This window comes from Cynocephalus volans, chromosome 5 (genome assembly GCF_027409185.1).
Source record: "Cynocephalus volans isolate mCynVol1 chromosome 5, mCynVol1.pri, whole genome shotgun sequence".
Lineage (NCBI taxonomy): Eukaryota > Metazoa > Chordata > Mammalia > Dermoptera > Cynocephalidae > Cynocephalus > Cynocephalus volans.
The window spans coordinates 21,898,404-21,920,771 of NC_084464.1; the positions used below are offsets into that span (position 1 = coordinate 21,898,404).

At 38.7% G+C, this 22,368-nt stretch overlaps 1 protein-coding gene across 1 annotated transcript; it reads left to right on the forward strand.

Annotated features, from left to right (window-relative positions):
- Positions 1-1,297: 1,297 nt before the first annotated feature.
- On the forward strand, positions 1,298-2,201 carry LOC134378912 (non-structural maintenance of chromosomes element 3 homolog; the record flags this gene model as incomplete). Its single annotated transcript, XM_063098214.1, has 1 exon — positions 1,298-2,201. A coding segment is annotated over one exon (798 nt), but the record flags the coding sequence as incomplete, so codon positions are not given.
- Between the last annotated feature and the right edge of the window lie 20,167 nt (positions 2,202-22,368).

Genomic DNA, 22,368 nt, shown 5'->3' on the forward strand with positions numbered 1-22,368 from the left:
CTCTCTCCTGAGCTTCACATCCATTTTCCCAATGGTCTTCTGAACATTTCCATTTGAATATAATGCAGAAACCTCAAACCCAGTAGGTCCAAAATCAAGCTCATGTTTTTTCCTCTAATCTTTTCTCTCCTCCTTTATTTCCTATCACCCGCTGGTTGATATCCACATCTGCCCATGTTAAAAGCTTAGGAATCATCCTTTACTATTCCTCGCCATCCATATCCAATCAATCAACAGTGTTGTTCTTATTCTTATGGTCATTCCATTGCACCTCTTTAATACTTTATGAATTTATATTCTCTTCTCCAACTTTACTCTCTGTCCTAATCGAGGACATCATCTTTTACTTTGACTATTCTAAACTTTTCCTAACTGACCTGGTGCTCAACTCGCCATCCTCAAATAAAGCCTCTTAAAAGCTACCAGAGAGATCTGCCTAAAATAGAAATTAAAATATATCATTTCCCTTCCTAAGATCCTCCAGTGGTTGCCCAGTATAGAGCGATTTTTGAACAGCCACTATGGACACAAAAAGACAGTGGAAAAAATAGTAAGAGAAAATTATTACTAACCTAAAACTTTATACATAAATAAACAATCTATCAAAAGTGGGGGACAAAAAAAACCCCACTTTCAGCCATACAAGGACTAAGAGAGATCCAAACTCCAAATGAATTGCTAAAGATTTATTTTGGCACGCAGAAAAATGGAACCAGAGTGAAGACATGCTATATTTAAAATATTATAAAGCACAGATATCGGATCATACGAGTCAGTAAATTAATTTTCTATTTAGTAAAAAAAAAAAAAAAAAAAAAAAAAATCCTAAATTTTGTGTTTAATAGAAAAGTGGAATTGACAGCATAGGTAACAATAGCAAGAGTAAGAGGAATTGTTTAGTGTGTAGTTGAAGCTTCTAAAAGTCTTTGTCATTCCAGGGAGAGAACAAAAATATGGAACGAACTTAAGTTTTTAAAGATAATTTATAGTTAAATATGTAGATGAGAAAATTAAGGATAATATCCAATAAAAATAAAATAAAATCTACAGATAACAAACAGAAGAAGCTAAACAAAATAAAGAAAAATTGGGGTTAAAGAGAAAGTCAGGAAAGGAAGTGTTTTTCAAAAGCAACGAAATAGGTTCGCCCTACCGTCCCCGCTGCTGCCGCTGCCGTGAAGGGCGAGCGCCGGGCCGCCCGCGCGTCCTCCGGAGACCGAGCCGGCGCCGGTGACTGTTGCAGAAACCGAGGCGCCGGGGCCGCTCTAGCGCGCAGGCCGAGAAGGACGAGGAACGGAGCCCCGGCCGCGTCCCCCGGGTCGCAAGCGGTGGCGTCGCTGAGGAGGCCCCGAGCACGTCCCGCGGGCCGGGCGGCTCGCAGGAGGCCCTGGGCTCCGCGTCGCAGGCCGCCCCCTCCGCGGGTCCCAGGACCCAGAAGCAGCTAGAGCTGAAGGCGGCCGAGCTGGTGCAGTTCTTGCTGGTTAAGGACCGGAAGAAGATCCCGGTCAGGCGGACCGACGTAATGAAGCACGTCGTCGGAGACTACAAGGACCTCTTCCCGGACCTCCCCAGACTGGCTGCCCAGCGCCTCCAGTACGTCTTCGGGTACCAGCTGGTGGAGCTTGAGCCCGAGAGCAACCCCTACATCCTGATGGACGCCCTGGAACCCGTGGAGGAGGATGCCGAGGTGAGGGGCGATCAGGGCACACCCACCACCGGCCTCCTGAGGATGGCTCTAGGGCTTATCTTTATGAAGGGCAACACTATCAAGGAGACCGAAGTCTGGGACTTTCTGCGGCGGTTGGGGGTGTACCCCACCAAGAAGCACTTAATTTGGGGGGATCCAAAGAAACTCATTACTGAAGACTTTGTGCGGCAGCGTTACCTGGAGTCCCGGCGGATACCCCACACTGATCCTGTAGACTATGAATTCCAGTGGGGCCCGCGAACCAACCTAGAAACCAGCAAAAGGAAAGTTCTCAAGTTTGTGGCCAAAGTGCATAATCAAGACCCCAAGGCCTGTGAAGCTTTGTCAGATGAGGAGAAGAGGGCCCGACCTGCGCCTGAGCCTAGTGGCCGAGCCCCATCCTCTTGAAATCTGAAATGGATTCAGAGGGACTCCTGGGACAAGGGTCTGGGACCCAAAGACACAGTGCTGAAGGAATTAGGGATAGGAGGGACGGAGGGAGCATATTTCTGTAACGCCTAAATGTGTGTAGCTTTAGGATGTGTTGGCAGAGTTTTGTTTGTTTAATATTGTGAGTTGTTTGGTTCCAAATTTTCACTTATAAACAGATTAGAAGAGCATTTATTTTGTTTTGATTTGTTTTATCTTTTTTGGTATAAAATTTTTGCTAGCTTAGTAACTGGAAAACTGTACTATGATCTGGAACAGATATTTAGGAAAGAACACGAGTAAATTGCTTTGGTGCCAGGAAAATAAAAGCAAAGTAGCTATTATCTGGTCTCTTAACTACTTCAGTTTGTGAGCAAAAATAAAAGTCTTTATAATGTACATAATATATTTTCTCTAGATAATTTTTTTATATTCACAATTACTCAGCTCTGTTGCTGACGACTTATTTCCATTTTTTTTCTTTTTTTGCTACTGTAGTTATAATAAATACTGTATTTTGAAGCAGGTAAGCAGAGTTTATTAAATTGTAGGACATGAGAAAATTTTATAATTCAAAACCAGTATCTTTAAAAAAAGTTTTTGCTACATGTTATTAAGGTAGTGTGTTTTAGAAGTTGCTTTACTTTGTGTATATGTGCGTATATGTATGTATGTATATTGGATCATGATGTAAAATCTAATCTCTCACTGTGGGTCCCAGAAAAGTTTATAAAACAGTGGCAAAGTGATTAACGAAGCCTGCTCGGGAATCAGACTGCCTGGGTTCAGATATGAGTTGAGGTAGGTTCCTTAGCCTGTGTACCGACATTTCCTGATGTGTAAAGTGGGCTGATGATGCCTATATTATGTGTGCTAGTGTGATAATTATATATGGAAATTTATATAGTTCTTGGCATGGTCCTTGGTGTGGAGGATTTAGTTCTTTGTTCCTTAAAAAAAATTTTTTTTTTCTAAAGATGGCCGGTAAGGGGATCTTAACCCTTGACTCAGCACCTCACTCTCCCAAGTGAGCCATGGGCCAGCACTTGTTCCTTAAACTTTTTAAAAATCTTTTTTTTATTCTCCTTGGTCTGGAGCTGCTTTTTTTTTTTTTCTCTTCTTCTTTAATTATCTTCTAAATCATTGCTAGAAGAGCAATTACTGGTTGAAAAGTTACGACTGTATTTTTCTAGTCTGGCTCCATTTTATGGTTTTATAGAAAAATATGACGGGTATGGTGAGTACAGCCCTCACAGAACAATAAGAGTAGGAAAGCTCGAAGGTCTCCCCCAGGCTTTGAGAGAGCATTATAGATAGTGAAAAGTGGGTGTGTTTTGAGGTTGTCTAAAAAACCAGGTTTGAGTTATGGCTCATGCTAACTCGCCAGCATGGTGATTTAGAGGTAGGTCTTAAGTTCTTTGAATCTCAATTTCTTTCTCTGTTAAATGGGATAAATAATAACTATGTTATAGCTTGTTATATAGATTATACGAGCCAGAAGAAAAGTTAATTGTCTTGTTTTCCTCCATAATCCCTAGCAAAATGCTGTTTATATTCAGAGATTCAACACATGTTTTATTCACTGAGTGATAGGTATAGTTGTTTTGGGGGGAAGTGATGCAAATTAACCAGGAAATGAGGTGTCAGTACTTTGCTCAGGATAAAAAAGAAATGTGAACTTCACCCACACAACTAACTGTCATCTAGAAAATCTGTGGGGGCTATGTGGTGAGAAAGGGGGAATGTGATAGGTTGCTGGGTTTTATTTCGTTCTGTTGAATTGGGATTTGCATCAATGGATTATAGTTGGTCCTTGAAGGCATTTCTTCTTGATCTGCATTTTATTTCAGTGTCTAAGTTACCTTCTGAGATCAAATTGGCCTGCATTTTATTTCAGTATGTAAATTACGTCCTGCCTAGTGGGTCCCCTTACCTCACTGACTCTGCTTTCTCCTCCTCATGTGCTCTAATATTCATGTTTTCATCTTAATGGTGAAAATTATCATTACCCAGCACTCACTGCCAGTTACATCTGAGGCAAACATCTTCTCCCATGCTTTTCTCAAAGTGATATTAACAATTTCCCATCAATGAGTTACCATTTTGTTTTAGGTTTTAAAGTATAAAACATTAGAGACTAAATCGAGCCCTTATTTCTTTTTCTTCTCACTCTCCCCAGAAGTAGTAAAAGTCTGTGGTTAGCATGCCACTTTATAATTTTAAAATTTTACTATGTTCGTTTATATACATAAACTATATGGTTATATTGTGGGCTTTGACAGTTTATATAAGTTGTATATTGTAACCTTTTGCAACTTAATGTTTTCACTTACCATTAGTTTTCGAAATTTAGCCATATTCCATATAGTGTAGATCTGATTCATTCATTTTAGTTCTTTCATATAGGGGAGAAAATAAGTTTGTTTATCCATTCCCTAGTGGCGAGGCAGTTAGGTTCTTTACAGTCTTTTGCTATTTGCAGGCAATGCACAGGTCCTTAAGCACGTGAGCCAGAGCTTCTCCTGCCAGAAACATAGAGCAATCGGGCTATTGCCAAATTGCCGTGGAGCTTGTATCAATAGCACTCCCACCCCTTGTGAACATTTGGCCTTAGCAGCATCTTTTCAGCCATTCGGTGGATGTGTAGTGATAATTGGTTATGGTATTAAATTGCACCTTTTGCTTATTAGTGATGTTAAACATTTTTGCTTTTGTTTGTTGGACCAGGTTTCAAATCCATTAGACCCTTTTTAAATTTTAATTAATTTGTAAGACTTCTTTATATGTCTGCACATTAATCCATTGTCTGCTGTATCTAATGCAAATACCCTCTCACACATTTTTACCGTTTTTTTTTTTTTTTTTTTTGGTCATATACATGATTTGGTTTTAATCTGTCACAATCATCAGTGTTTTAAGGGTTGGGTTTTTTGAATAGTGCTTTAAAGAATTCTCCCTAATACTAATATTGTAACAGTGTTTTCAATATTTTTTTGTTAAGTATTCAAAGTTTTGATTTTCACACTTAATGTTTTTAATCTGTTTTTGTGTATGATGTGAAGTATGGATATATATTTGTATTTTTCCTCCATGGCTAGCCTAACAATTTTTCATAGTTTATCTATTCTACACTGATTTATAACACCCTTTCTATTCACAGTGTCTACATATAAATAAATTTTTGGCTAGGACTGAAAAAAAAAAAAGCAAAGAAATAGGATGATAAATATAAAATGGGAAGAAGATGTTTTCAGGCTGGCCAGTTAGCTTAATTGGCTAGAGTGTGGTGGTGATAACACCAGGGTCCAAGGTTCAATCCCTGTGCTGGCCAGCCACCAAAAGGACAAAAACAACCAAAGTAAGGAAGATGTTTTCAACAAGTACAAATACAACAGTAACAAGAATAATTTCAAAAAATTTAAACTTATCAATTAAAAACACACATTATCTACTTGTCTTGAATATAAAAATAAAATCAAGATTCATGCTGCTAAGACAAACCCAAACAGTACCATAGACATATTTTAAAGTTTTAAAATAAAGTGCAGAAAAATAATATTAAAATACCTTTGAAAAAACAATTCATGTGGGAGTATTTATATCAGAAGAATAGAATGTAAATTCAAAAGCATTAATAGACATAAAGAAAGAGACGACATCTATATGAAAAGAATAACATCCCCAAAACTCTAACAATTATAAACTTGTACACACTTGATGGATTTAAAATTTCTAAAGCATTATCTGACAGAATTATAATGATAATGAACAGATATAATATAAAAATATATAATTATAATGAACAGATCTAGACATGATTGGTGATTTATCAAATAAAAAAGACTGAAGATAAACGAAATGAGATAATCGAAAAGATTAAAAAAGTAACCCTGAGGAAAATAAGAGTAGGCCAATAAAAAAGCTAAGATAAATATGAGAAAGCAAAATCGTACACAGAAAAAAAATTAGTGGAGTGGTTTCATGGAGACAAGTGCAGCAGATGTATGTTGAAAAAAATGAGTGAAAAGATCAAACTGAAGCAAAACTAATAAAAGAAGCAAAGAAGGCAAGTATTAATCAATGTTGGAAATGAAAAAAGGAACGTAACTATAGATTTAGTTGTATTTCCAAATTATAATAATATTTTTATTTTTTTAAATAGATACATAAACACCTATCAAACAATACACAAAAAACACACTGGTTTCCTCCAGGGACAACTAGGTTGCTGAGAGGCAGAAGCGAGAGGCAGAAGTGGAGGCAGATTTTATTTTGAACAATGTGAATGTATTGTCTGTTCAATAAAACTTTAACTGAAGAAAATAAGCTTAAAAATTACAAATATAATATAATGCCATGACCAAGTCAACTCAGCTCATTTTTTAAAATATGAACTCAATTAAAAAATGGAATTATTGGATAATCAATAACAATCAAAAATTAAATTAAAAAATGTGTTTCCCTCCACTCACTCCTCCTAAGAAAAATGACAAAAATTACCGCCAGAACTCTTACAAATCAATGAGAAGAAAAAAAAAATGACCCAAAGGAAAAAATGGACACAGTACAGGAACAGGCAATGGCAATTCACAGAAGATAAAACCCAAATGGTTAACAGAAATATATGGTGCGGGCGAGACAAAAAAAGCTCAAATGTGCTTGTATTTAGGAGAATTCTAATTAAAGAGATATCATTTCATTGCATTGGCAAAATTTAAAAAATCTGACAGTACATGGGTGGAAAGGGTGTGGGTCAAAGCAATTCTCCTACATAGCTGTTAGGAAAGAATTGACACATCTCTTGGCACAGTGCGGTGTCACTTTTAGAAAATGTGTGCCCTGGGATTCAGGGATTCCTCTCCTGGATGTATATTCTCAAGTGAAATTCTCACCTGTGTGCACAGGATGACATGCTCAAGAATAATCATCATAGCCTTGCTTACAGTAGAGTTAACCGGAAACAACGTAAATCACAAGAATAAATAAATTTTGTTACAATCATGCAAAGGACGTCTATACAGCAATAAAATCAATAAACTAGAAAGAGACAGGTATAGAGATAGATGAGTCTCAAAGACAATGTTCCGAGAAAATAAAAGTTGCAGAAGGTGTGAAGTATGATACATCTATATAAAGCTTAAAATGATAAAAAGATTATACATTGTTTATGATTACATATATACAGAAAACATATTCAAATATAGATGGAAATTATCAGTCACAAATCAGAGAGGGCTTGGAATGGAGTTCACACAGGGACTTAATCACATGTAAGACGTGTTTTAAAAGAAAAGATGTGAAGCAAATAAGGTAAAATAGTAAAAACTGGCAAAGCTGGGAACTGGGTACTGGTGTATGTTATGTTACTTTCTGTATGACATGTTTGAAATATTTGATAATTTCAAAAATAAAATTAAAGGCTTACTCCAGGGCTTATTACCAGTGGCAATACTTGCAGTGGCAGTGCTATGTGGGTAGCACTACATCTGTTCCTTTACTGCAGTCATTGCCAATCTATCCCCTACTATTGCTACTAGAGGACCCACCTCCTTAAAGAAACTTGTAATCTTTCCGTAAAGGAAATAACCCTTTTGTGAAAAAGATAACAATCTCTAATATATCTCTTCTATAAAGGGGAACTTTTATAGATGGAATATTTTTTAAAACTTTACTTGTTTATTCAGTGCTTGATTAAACCAGTCTTTGAAAACAAAGAACTATATAATAAAATTAACTACATTATTTGAGAACTTTCTTTTGAGAACATTTTCTTTCGTGGCCATGTTTTGGTTACCAATCTTGCAAGCATGCAAGAAAGATTAAAATCTAAAAATAAGAACCAAAAGAAGTCAAACTATCCAAAAAAAAAAAACCCAAAAAACTAAAAAACATATTTTTATTTTTTTATTAATATCATTTTTTTAATATTCTAGGATGTTGTTGTGGAGCAGTTGGTGGGGGGGAAGGGGAAGGAAATGGGATAGAAGAAGGAGGAAAGAGGAGGAGTGGGATTGAGGCCTGTCACACCACCCCCCCATTACCATAGGGGAGACCAGGTGGCTTCCTGCAGTGTCTTGGTCATTGCTGGGCTGGGAGCAGATGTCCAGAGGTGTGGCAAAAGCCCTCACCCCACCAGCTCGGGAACCCTGGGCCCTTCTTGCTGCAACTCAGTGGTCAGTGGTTGTCACTGAGCTGGTTGTGCATGTCGGACCAGTGTGGCCGAGGCCCTCAGCCCCCACCCTCAGGATTAGTTGTGGGTGTCAGGTGGCATGGCTGAGGCCCCTGGCCATCCCCCCTTTCTGGTTTGGTATCCCAGGGGTCTTCCGGACCTTCTAGGTGCTATAGGTATTCTTTGGTGAAATGGGACTTTTGCTAGTTAATATGAAACTTTGTCTCTGGTTGTGAGTACTTTGTTTTTACTTTCATTTCTGTGTTGGATTATTTGCTGTTCCCACCACTTAAACTCAGCACTGGAACTAATTTGCTGTCCTTTGCTTACGTCTACAATGGGGGATCTTCCTGTGGGGACCAGTACTTGAGCTGTGTGGTTGAGCTAAACTGCTGCTTTGCTGCTGTTTCTCTAGGGAAGGCTTTCTGGGCAGCTCAGGGTTTAATGGATGACTTTACAGGTACTTCTGGCTCTCATGAGATCCTGTATATCAGGGTTGTGTAGAAACTCTGGTCTGGGCCTGAGTTTTTTCATCAAACTGCACCCCTTGCAATTCTATATTCCTGACCAGTCTCCTCTGAGTGGTCCTGTGCTGAGTGGGGTGCAGATCAGCTGTCCTTGCTGTGCCCCACACAGTGTTCCCCCAGTGGGCCCATTCCCCCCCCACCTGTGCTGCAAACACTTCCCATGGGATGGGCCGTGCTTCAGTCCCTTGCAATGACTCACCAGCCTGTGAGTGGCTCCTTTTTTTCAGTTGTTGTTGCTCCTTTGTCCTATGTGGGTTCACAGGAACCCTGTTAGTTGTCTTGCTGGCCTGGGGGCCACCAAGGCCCTCTTCTCCCCTGCTGCCTCCAAGAACTTCATCTGAAGGGCCCAGCTCTGGCCTTTGCCAGCTCCTGTTTCATGCACTCAGCAGCTCCAGCCCGGACATGGCTGGGGCTCAAAACAGTCAGAGCGGTTCTTTCTTTCTCTCATTGTGGCTTCTCCGGCCTTCGGGCACTCCATGGGTCTCTCCTCCTTTTCCCTGAGCTCTAGGTGCCCCAGCTTGGCTGTTGTTGCTTCTTTACAGTTGTAATTGGTTGATTTGTGGGAGACAGTGATGCTGGGGACCATCTATTCCACCATCTTGACCAAAAGTCCATATTTTTAAAATACTAAGGCCGTAGTGAAAGACTCATGTTTCAAGGAAGTAATTTTATATTTACTTATGTAACAGACGATGTGATGTGAAAACTCATATTCCTGTCAATGATTACGTTCTTTTTAAGTGATATGGTATATAAAATAATTAATATTAATAATATTAAATAATTAATATTAACATTGACAAAGACTTAATACTTCTTACCCAGTTTTATATAACACAAACTGAAACATTAGCAATAGAATCCTGGGGGGAAATAAAGTCAATCAACCCTGAGAAGAGTGTGGGGCAGACACAGCTTCTTAATCCACTGGGGCACAGGTGTTTTTCTCTGCTTCTTTCTCTGCAGAGTCAGCTGTATTATTGATGCCTGATTCTGTTTTCTCTGCTTTAGCCATTAAACAAACTAAAATTCAGGCGAAAGCCAAGTGTGGCTTTCCTTGTTTTTGTGTTCATCCGAATATAAGGAAGTTTAATCACCTATTAAGAAACAAATCTGTTATCTAAAATGTTGACAATATTACATATGCAGGTAATTTTTCTTTAGAACAATGAGACAATTGGAAGAATTGAAAAGGTCAATAATTCTGTTTTCGGAACCTTTTGTTTGGTTGTGAATTATGAAAAATGCATTTCTTTATATTAACCTATTTACATAATTCCCTCAGATACGGCCATTTGCTCTATATGTATTAGTTTTTTTCTTGTTTCAATCTATAATTTTCTTTATTTTCTTCTTCCAGATAACACTGTTGTCTAACATTCGTAGTGGGATGGAATTAGCAAATATTTATTGAGTATTTACTATCTCCAAGAAATAATATTTTAAGTTCAAAAAGAGATGACAAGATTATAGAATCTAGTGGTAAATGAATGGAGGATTGTTATGCATTGTTTGAAGCTTTTCTCCATGTTTAAAATTTTTATAATAACTTGCTTGGAGACAATAATCAATCATATGAGAAACGAAATATTCTGAAAAGTGAGGAATTGACAGAAAAAGTTTTCTGGAAAGGAGTTATAGTCTCTCTTTCCTGCATAATTTTTCCTCTTGCATCCTTACACACGTGTGCAAAGGGGGCTGAATCCAGGTTGTCTGCAGCTTTCTTCCTATGCTCAGGGTGATGTTCCCCAGTACTGTCCCTGACATCACCATGAGAGAGCACGTGAGGTCATAATGAGGCCATGTGCCCTGGTTCTGCCAGCCCCTCTTTGACTGTGGCAGATTCCTACCACTGACTGACCCACCCGGGGGGAAATGGTCAGGATTTACCTGGGTTGACATGTTTCCTCTAATGTCTTCTAAGGCTGCATTGCAAAAACCACTTTTCTGTTTTGTCTCTGCACTGCCTGTCTTTTCTTTTCCTAATTCCAAGTCATTCTTTTTTTTAGTAACTCCAGCATTTATTTGTTCTGAAACTTTGCATCTGAGAAAACTCGCATTGGAAAAATCCACATAGTTTAGAATTACACATGAGGAAAAATGGGATTTCCAGATAAGAATTTTGTTTGTTTTCATCTTCATGAAAGAGAAGCACCTACATTCCTACTTATTCTGCCTTAAATTAGAAAATGACACATCTTGCATACTGCTACTAATGTCATTAATAAGACTTACCCACTCCCCTGTGAAATACACGGACGGCGAAAATGTCTATTATTGTTTATCAAATAATAACATTAGTGGAAAATTACCTACATCTCTAATGGATAATGGCCAACTGGGCTCTGCAAATAAATCATAATATTACTTTTTTCCCCACAACATTTCTTTTTTAATGGGAAGTCAGAAAACAAAAAGAGGAAAATTTTATAGTATGTTCATATTCAAGTAGGTTTTGCCAAATCAAATTATTCTAATGTTGTTGAACAAATAACCACTTTTCTGACCTTGTAAACTTAAGTATCACTTCTTGATTTAATCTCAAATATAATTCTCTTTATGATTAATACCAGTACTATCTAAATTGTCTTCTATAAAAATAAATTTAGTACTAACTTTCCAGGTTGTCATTTGTAGAAGAGCAAATTTTGGGTAACAATCAGTGGAAAAGTTAGTTAAAAGTTACAGATACCTTTCATATTATCTATACCAAAATTTCTTTTCTCTTATGGCAATATTCTAATTTTTAATTTATTTTGACTCAGTACAGTATTCAAGTTACCAATTTTAAAAATATTTTGTCACGAGTTTTTTATAAAATACTCAACTGGTAGTACGATATCTGTTAATCTTCAAAATTTGGGTGATTTTTCAACAGCTTCTTTGCATTCATTTATAATAGTTTTCCTTTTCAGGTTTGTTTATATAACTGATTCTGATCTTTAGAAGCTTTTAAAAACTTTTGATGCCTGAGCCTCCCACTCACCCCCTCCCAAATCAATTAAATCAAAATCTCTGGGAATAGGGCTCAGGCAGTAGCATTTTTAAAACTTCTCATATGATTCTACTATGCAATCAGATCTATCCTAGGATGGTGCTGTCTCCACAATGAATAGAAAGGCACATGTTGAAAGAAATTCTGCCTCCAGACTGCAACATCGAAGTTCTGCCTGAGTTTCCAGCCTTTGGACTCAAGACTGCAACATCAAGTTTTACCTGAATTCTTGACTTGCCAGCCCCCACAATTCTATGAGTCCTCCCGCACCTTTTTGAAGCTCACCCTGAACTGCTCTCACTACTGCCAAGAAGAGAACTCCTAGGCTCCCGAGAGCTCACTACCATCTACAGCTCTGAAAGCTCATAAAAATTTGGGGAAAAAGAAAAAGTATGTAGAGACTTCCAGTCAAGATGGTGGAATAGACGGTCCCTAGCATCACTCTCTCTCACAAATCAATGATTTAAACTATAAAAACATAGCATCAAGTGCATACGGAATGGGGAGACGTCCAGCAGGGGAGGCAGAAGCTCGCGGACACCACATGCTCTGCGGGGCCATCGTCACATGATCTGGCAGATAGGCTTCACTGCCACCACCAGCTCGATTCCCAGCCTGGCCCAGTGCACACAGAGTGGGGAGACGTCCAGCAGGGGAGGCAGAGGCTCCACAGAAACCGCACACCCTATGGGGCCTCCACTGTGTGATCCAGCAGGTAGGCTTCACCGCAGGCACCCGGCTCCATTCCAAGCCAGGCCTAGTGCACTCGGAGCAGGGAGACGTCAGGCAGGGGAGGCGGGAACTCCACGTGGACCACACTGCAGACGCGTGATCCAGCAGCCCGGCCAATGTGTACGGAGAACTGAGTCATCCAGCAAGGGAGATTGAAGCTCCGTAGAGTCCACACACCTTATGGGGGGGCCACCACCATGCAATCCAGCAGCACGTAGGCTTCACCACTGCCACCTGGCTCCATCCCAAGAACGGCTTAGCACACGTGGAGCACGGAGACATCCAGCAGGGGAAGGGGAAGCTCCCCAGAGACCACATGCTCTGAGGTGCCTCTGCACATCCCAGCAGCCTGGCTCAGAGCACAGGAAACAGGGAGAAGTCCAGAACGGGAGGTGGAAGCTCAACAGAGACCACACACCCTGCAGTACCGCCCTGTGATCCAGCAGCCCAGCTGAGTCCAAGCTGACCAGAGAGGTGGCTCCCTGGAGAGGCCCAAAACCCAAGGCGGCCACACATGCAAGGCACTAGTGGCCAAATGTGCAGTCACTGAGGTAGCCATGCCAAATTGGCAACCACAGCAACATCTTAGTCAGTCAAGAGTGTCAAACCTGTGGACTATGAAACCCCATGCTACAATGAATAAACATCAAAGAAAAGATACCAGAAATACAAAAAATCAAGAAAGTACACTACCAAAGAATAATAACTCTCAAGCTCTAGATCCTATAGAACAAGAAGCCCTTGAAATGACTGACAAGGAATTTCGAGTGATAATTCTAAAGAAAGTGAATGAGATACAAGAAAACTCAGCTAGACATCATGATGAAATGAGGAAAAGTATATAGGACCTGAAAGAAGAAATGTACAAGGAAATCAATGCCCTGAAAAAAAATGTAGTAGAACTTGCCGAACTGAAGAAGTTATTCAGTGAAATAAAAAACACAACAGAGAGTTTAACCAGCAGGCTTGCGGAAGTTGAAGAGAGAACTTCTGAACTTGAAGATGGGCTGTTTGAAATAACACAAGCAGACAAAAAAGAAGAAAAAAGAATCAAAGGCATTGAAGAACATCTGAGAGAGATATCAGACAACCCTAAGTGTTCAAAAATCTGAGTCATGGGTATTCCAGAAGGGGAGGATAAAGGAGATTGCATTGAAAACATATTCAACAAAATAGTGGCAGAAAACTTCCCAGGTATAGGAAAAAATGACAGATATTCAGGCCCAGGAAGCTCAACGATCTCCGAAGGTATTCAACCCAAAAAGGTCTTCTCCAAGACATGTTATAGTCAAATTGGTAAAACTCAAAGACAAAGAGAGCATCTTAAAGCTGCAAGAGAGAAGCATCAAATCACCTATAAGGGAGCCCCAATCAGGCTAACATCAGACTTTTCATCACAAACCCTAAAATCCAGAAAGGAATGGGATGATATATTCAAAATACTAAAAGACAGAGATTGTCAGTCAAGAATACTCTACCCTGCAAGGCTATCCTTCCGAAATGAAGGGCAAATAATAAATTTCTCAGACAAAGAAAAACTGCAGGAGTTCACCACCACACGACCACGCTTACAAGAAATTCTCAAGGGAGTACTGGGTTTGGTTCCTGAAAAATAACTACCACTGCCATAAAAACCCAAGAAAAATCTAAACACACTAGTATAATAAAAATGGCATTCATGAAGAGAAAACAAACAAAAAGTCTATCTACAACCCAAGGAACTAAAAAATATGGAAAACAAACAGTAAATCAAAAAGAAAGGAACAAAAGACACCTAAGACAACCAAACAATAATCAATAAAATGCTAGGAATAAATCAACACTTTTCAATACCAACTCTTAATATAAAAGGCTTAAATTCCCCAATCAAAAGACACAGACTGGCTGACTGGATTAAAAAGGAGGACCCAACTATATGCTGCCTTCAAGAGACCCACCTCACCCATAAATACTCACATAGACTAAGAGTGAAAGGATGGAAAAAGATTTACCATGCAAACAGAAAAGAAAAACGAGCTGGAGTAGCTATTCTTATATCTGATAAAATAGACTTTAAAAACCATAAAAAGAGACAATGAGGGACACTACTTAATGATAAAAGACTGATCCATCAAGAAGACATAACAATCATAAATATATACAAACCCAATGTTGGAGCAGCCAGATTTACAAAATAAACTCTATTAGACCTAAAGAAGGAAATAGACACTAATACCATAATAGCAGGGGACCTGAACAACCCACTGTCAATATTGGATAGATAATCTAGGCAAAGAATCAGCAGAGAAACACAAGATCTAAACAATACTCTAGACCAATTGGACTTTATATCAACAGAACATTCCATCCAACAACCTCAGAATAGTCATTCTTCTCATCAGCACATAGGTCAATCTCCAGGATAGATCACATATTAGGTCACAATTCAAGTCTCAACAAATTCAAAAATATTGGAATTATCCCATGTATTTTCTCACACCACAATGGATTAAAATTAGAAATCAATAACAAACGAAATTCTGGAAACTATACAAACACATGGAAATTAAAGAGCATTCTACTAAATGACATATGGGTCTAAGAAGAAATCAAGCAAGAAATCAAAAAATTTATTGAAACTAATGAAAATAATGATACATCATACCAAAACCTGTGGGATACTCCAAAAACAGTACTAAGGGGGAAATTTATTGCATTAAATGTTCACCTGAGAAGAATGGAAAGATGGCAAGTGAACAACCTAACACTTTACCTTAGAGTAGTAGAAAAACAAGAAAAATCCAAACCTAAATTTAGCAGACGGAAAGAAATCATTAAGATCAGAGAAGAACTTAATGAAATTGAGACCCAAAAAACAATACAAAAGATCAATGAATCAAAAAGTTGGTTTTTTAAAAGATAAATAAAATTGACAAACCATTAGCATTGGCTAATAAAAAAAAAGAAGAGAGAAGATTCAAATAACAAAAATTAGAAATGAAAAAGGCGATATTACAACTGATTCATCCGAAATACAAGGAATCATTCGAGACTACTATAAACAACTATACGCCAACAAGTTTGAAAATCCGGAGGATATGGATAAATTTCTGGACACACACAAGCTTCCAAAACTGAGCCATGAAGACGTAGAAAATCTGAACAGACCAATAACAATAAGGGAGATTGAAGCTGTTATCAGAAGGCCCCAACAAAGAAAAGCCCAGGACCAGATAGATTCACAGCAGAATTATACCAAACATTCAAAGAGGAATTGACACCGATTCTTTACAAACTATTCCAAAAGATTGAAACGGACGCAAATCTCCCAAACTCATTCTATGAAGCAAACATCATCCTGATACCAAAACCAGGTAAAGATACAACCAAAAAAGAAAACTACAGGCCAATATCCTTGATGAATATAGATGCAAAAATCCTCACTAAAATACTAGCAAACAGAGTACAGCAACACACACGTAAAATTATTCACCACGATCAAGTGGGATTCATCCCAGGGATGCAAGGTTGGTTCAACATATGCAAATCAATAAATGTGATACACCATATTAATAAAGTCAAACACAAGGACCATATGATCATCTCTATAGATGCTGAAAAAGCATTTGACAAAATAAAACATTCATTCATGACAAAGACCCTCTATAAGTTGGGTATAGAGGGAAAGTATCTCAACATAATTAAAGCCATATATGACAAACCCACTGCCAATATCATCCTGAATGGGGAAAAGCTGAAAGCTTTTCGTTTAAGAAAAGGAACTAGACAAGGATGCCCACTCTCAGCACTCCTATTCAACATAGTATTGGAAGTACTAGCCAGAGCAATCAGAGAAGAGAAGGAAATAAAGGGCATCCAGATTGGAAAAGATGAAGTCAAACTGTCCCTGTTTGCAGATGACACGATCCTATATATCGAACAGCCTAAAGCCTCTACAAAAGAACTCTTTGAGTTGATAAATGATTTCAGCACGGTAGCAGGATACAAAATCAACACACAGAAATCCATAGCATTTCTATTCTCCAATAGTGAACATGCAGAAAGAGGAATCAAGAAAGCATGCCCATTTACAATAGCCACCAAAAAAAATAAAATACTTAGGAAGTGAGTTAACCAAGGATGTAAAAAATCTCTATAATGAGAACTACCAACCACGGCTGAGAGAAATTAGAGAGGATACAAGAAGATGGAAAGATGTCCCATGCTCTTGGATTGGAAGAATCAACATAGTGAAAATGTCCATAATACCCAAAGTGATATACAAATTCAATGCAACGCCCATCAGAATTCCAATGACATTTTTCTCAGAAATGGAAATACCTATCTAGACATTTATATGGAATAAGAAAAGACCATGCATAGCCAGGGCCGAGCCCGTGGCACACTTGGTAGAGTGCGGCACCAGGAGCGCAGCGATGCTCCCACCGCAGGTTCGGATCCTCCGGTGCACTCACTGGCTGAGTGCCGGCACTCACTGGCTGAGTGCCGGTAACGAGAAAAAAAACGACAAGGAAAAAAAAAAAGACCATGCATAGCCAAAGCAACGCTGAGCAAAAAAAATAAAACTGGAGGCATAACACTACCTGACTTTAAACTATACTACAAAGCTATAATAACCAAAACAGTATGGTACTGGCATAAAAACAGACACACTGATCAATGGAATAGAATAGAGAATCCAGAAATTAACCCACACACCTATAGCCATCTGATCTTTGACAAAGGCACCAAGCCTATACACTGGGGAAGAGACTGCCTCTTCGGCAAATGGTGCTGGGAGAACTGGATATCAATATGCAGGAGAATGAAACTAGACGCATACTTTTCACCATACACTAAAGTCAACTCCAAATGGATTAGAGAATTAAATATACACCCGGAAACAATAAAACTTCTTAAAGAAAACATAGGAGAAATACTTCAGGAAGTAGAACTGGAAATAGACTTCATGAATACGACCCCAAAAGCACGGGCAAACAAAGGAAAAATAAACAAATGCCATTATATCAAACTAAAGAGTTTCTGCACAGCAAAAGATACAATTAACAGAGTTAAAAGACAACCAACAGAGTGGAAGAAAATAATTGCAAAATATACATCTGACAAAGGATTAATATCCAGAATATACAAGGAACTCAAACAACATTACAAGAAAAAAACAAGCAACCCAATTAAAAAATGGGCAAAAGAGCTAAGTAGGCATTTCTCTAAGGAAGATATACGAATGGCCAACAGACATATGAAAAAATGCTCAACATCACTCAGGATTCGGGAAATGCAAATCAAAACCACACTGAGATACCATCTCACCCCAGTTAGGATGGCTAAAATCCAAAAGACTCTGAATGATAAATGCTGGCGAGGTTGCGGAGAAAAAGGAACTCTTGTACATTGTTGGTGGGACTGCAAAATGGTGCAGCCTCTATGGAAAATGGTATAGAGGTTCCTCAAACAATTGCAGATAGATCTACCATTCGACCCAGCTATCCCACTGTTGGGAATATACCCAGAGGAATGGAAATCATCAAGTTGAAGGTATACCTGTTCCCCAATGTTCATCGCAGCACTCTTTACAATAGCCAAGAGTTGGAACCAGCCCAAATGTCCATCATCAGATGAGTGGATACGGAAAATGTGGTACATCTACACAATGGAATACTACTCAGTTATAAAAATGAATGAAATACTGCCTTTTGCAACAACACGGATGGACCTTGAGAGAACTATACTAAGTGAAACAAGTCAGGCACAGAAAGGGAAATACCACATGTTCTCACTTATTGGTGGGAGCTAAAAATAAATAAATAAATTCTCACAAACACACAAAAAAGCCAGGGGTGGTGGTGGGGTGGGAAGAAGATATAACAACCACAATTACTTGAAGTTGATACGACAAGCAAACAGAAAGGACATTGTTGGGGGGGAGGGGGGAGAGGGAGGAGGGAGGGAGGTTTTGGTAATGGGCCACAATAATCAACCACAATGTATATTGACAAAATAAAATTTAAAAAAAAGAAAAAAAAAAGAAAAAGTATGTAGAAGAAAACAACTATCGCTTACCTTGTCATTTGGCAATAACCACTGTTAATCATATGGAAATTTCTCTTCTAGGTCATACTTAAATTTTACAAATTTGATATCATAATGCACATCCAATTTTATATTTTACATTTTTCTCTTATCAATATATTTGCCCCATAATGCTTTAATACCAGCTTGCTTCCAACCTCCTCATTTGACCAGGATGGTTCATCACTCTTTCTGGCAAGGTTAGAAGAGGATCCGCTCAGAGGGTAGCTTCCTCAGCTCCTTTGCCTTGCCTCATTCGGAAGGCTAATGAGAAGCTGGCTTGAATAGAGATTATTCCTAATAGAATCATTTCTCTGGGAGGTTCTTTATGATATCAGGTTTCATGCTCAACAACTGAGGCCTGCCTGAGATGCGTAGATCCAGAGCCGTGTCCCCATCCTCTCAGACTCACTAGCAAGCCCCATTCTAGAACATGTAATCTGACTCAGGCATTCTGGAGATTCTCTCCTATCACCAGAAACTGTTTAGGAATGGTCTCCTTGGCCTACATGTGGATAGTCAGTACATGCCACACCACACAAAGGAAGCAAAAGCCTGAGAGCTCCTAAAAGCCTCCAGCAAGACCAATGAATAATATATTTATATACACATTATTTATATTGATAAAGTGACTTCTAAATTTGGGGTCACAGCCCAGTGTTACAGAATCCAACCTCCAGGAACGCATCACAGTACAGAGCTCTAATAAGCACGCTCCAATCATACACGTCCCCACCACTTGCATTTGTGTCACTTCATGCATTTACTTACAAACCTGACTCCTGAAAACAGCTAAGATTATGAGTTTTAAAAAGTGAGTTTAACAAGTTGGAGTTCACCAAAGCTCAATCTTGGGCTCTTTTCTTCCCTCCTCTTTATTCTTTCCCTAAGTAATGACGTCCATTCCCACGACTTTAAATATGATCTCAATATAAAGTATGTCATTGTCGTAGCTAAAGTATGTCATTGTCATAGCTAACTTTTTTTCTAGGTACCAGGCACTATTTTAAGCATATTACATGCATCAACTCACATAATCCTTACAAGAATCCTATGAGTTGGATACTATTATCACCCTCATTTAAGAATGAGGAACTGAGGCATAAACAGATTAAATAACTAGTCCAAGGTAACACAGTGATGGAGAAAGCCAGAATTTTTGTTTTGTTTTGATTTTGGCAGCTGGCCAGTACAGGGCTCCACAGCCATGACCTTGGTGTTATCAGCACTATGTTCTCCCAAGTGAGCTAACTGGCCAGCCCTAAAGCCTGAAATTGAATCAGGCCACCTGGTGGCAGAGCCCATACTCTTAATTACTCTATTTTACGGCCTATGCAGTATACATGAAAACATGGCCTCTCTTAATTTTGAACTTTATTGATTCTGTGAACCACCACAGTGGAGCTATTCATTTGTGTATGCCTGAACACTGGGCCTGGTCTGAGGGAACACTGACAAAGCCCATGAGAAAGCAGAACTGTTTCCCTGTGGTATTTTAGAGGCAGGTGTATTAATTTAAATGTTAAATGTATTAAATGTCTATCACAGGTTTCATTCACATTCATAAGGAACTGTGTATTTAAAATAAAATATACCTCATTAAAAAAAAAAGAAAGTCACATGTTCATATAAATTACTGTCTTTTTTTTTCTGGTGGCTGGCCAGACAGTTATTTTCTTAGCAGCATACCTAGACTGCCTGTATTAGTCCATTTCTGTTGATTATAACAAAATATACAGAATTGGGTGGTAAATAAATAAATGAAATTTATTGCTTACTGTTTCTGAGGCTGGGAAGTCCAAAGTCCATCTGATGATGGCGACAGTGACGCAGGGTCTCACATTGCAAGATAGTGGAAGCGGAGAGAGCAGAGAAACAGACTCTCTTCTCTCTTAAAGCCCTCAGAACCACACCCCTGACCACCATTTTGAACCCATTCACTACTGCACAGTCTTACAATCTAATCACCTCTTCAAGGCTCCACCTTTCAATTACCGGAATAGGACTTCCCACACTCTTAACAGTCACAGTGGGGACGAAGTTTCTAGTACATACAACTTGGGGGACACAGTTTAAGCATCAGTGAGTTTTGGGGGGGACATAATTCAATCCACTACACTACCCCAACAAGATATTTCACTATTTCAGCAAAACATTATAGCAGAATTAGCTAAAAGAAAAAAAAATGCCAGATAATCTACTCAAAATAAATAGGAAACAGGAAAACCATCACACAAGAAGGATATGTAGCTACTGATTTCAAAGCCAAAATTACATGTGTGTCTTGGAAATGTCCATATTAATAGTTCCATCAGTTAGATTGGTAGGTAGGCAGAGGACAGATAGATAAATAGTAGGTAAGTGGAGATATAGATAGACAGACAGATAAAATCAAATGTTGGTAAGTTAGAACAATTCATGGAATTTGATGATACGGGTGACCTGGAAAACATCATAAGGAAGAACAAATTTGGACACAGAGGACAAAAGCAGCCTACAGATTGTTGGAATGCTTTATACTTGAAGTAGCCTGTCATTTTCTTTTCTGAATCCTCTGTGGTGATTGCCTGGAATGAATTGAAGCAATGGCATTTCTGCTAAGAGACTGGGTTTGAACATAGACAGAATACCAAACATACACAAATAAATGGCGTATGCCCTAGTGTTTTTTGTTTCTTTGGTTGGTTGTTTTAAATATGTGAAGTAAACAAAAAAGACGGTGTGCTTTGAAGTGGTGTGGTTAAAGGAGGTAGTTTTGTGATGACTACTCAAATCCTGTGGAAATGCGAGTCTAATTATTTTTTGTATGAACACATCTGTCTGGTTAGATAGATGGCAAGAGTCTGGATGAGAGAGACCACAGCTTATCTCTTTTTATCCCTAAAATGGCAACACTCAACACATAACAGAAGCTGAGTGAGTACAAAGGATAAGGAAACATACCATAGCCCCATCCCCATGTTGATGAAATGAAGCTACACAGTCTGCTCCAGCAGCCACAGATTGTGAACTGAGAATAAGAGGACTCTGGTGGCAGTTGTGGCCAATTCATAACATAGGAGAGTGTATTTAATTATCTTTATGTTTCTGACTAACATTAGAATTTTATTCCTTATATCTTCATGCCAATTTAATCTACATTATCGGAAATCAGCATTAAGATGTAATTACTTTTACCATTTCATGATACTTATTAAAATTTTCAATAACATGAAAGGATACTAAAGGCTAGAAGAAAGCAGCTTTAGAAAAATTTTAAATTCTCCCGCACTCACAAAATCATATTGCAAACCTGAAAATAGAGATTGCACAGCCAGCGGTCCAAGTCCAGGCAAATCACATCTTCAATTTCCCTGAAGTTGCCAAGGTTCTGGTCATAATGTCCCTGGAGGAGGAGACACTTGAATTTTCCCTCCACTACATCAAAGTTGTTATCACACAAAGAGAAGAGTGTCCAATCCACAACCAGGTCAAGGCAAGCTGACGTCCCACGAAGGAGGAAAAGTTCAAACAAGAAAGCCATGCCAGGTTTCACATCCTTCTTTTGAGGGAGTACCTAGGAAGGACATTAAAACAAGGGAAGATTGGGATGTATGATTTCTAGAAACACATTGTATTCAATGATGCCTGTAGAAAACAGAAGTAAAAAGTTGTTCTGTACTCCTGTTGTTTGCCCTTGAAAACTCACCACCAGATTTATTTACATAAATAATAATCCTTTCAGCCCCAGGTAATTGAGCAACAATATCACCATGAAAAT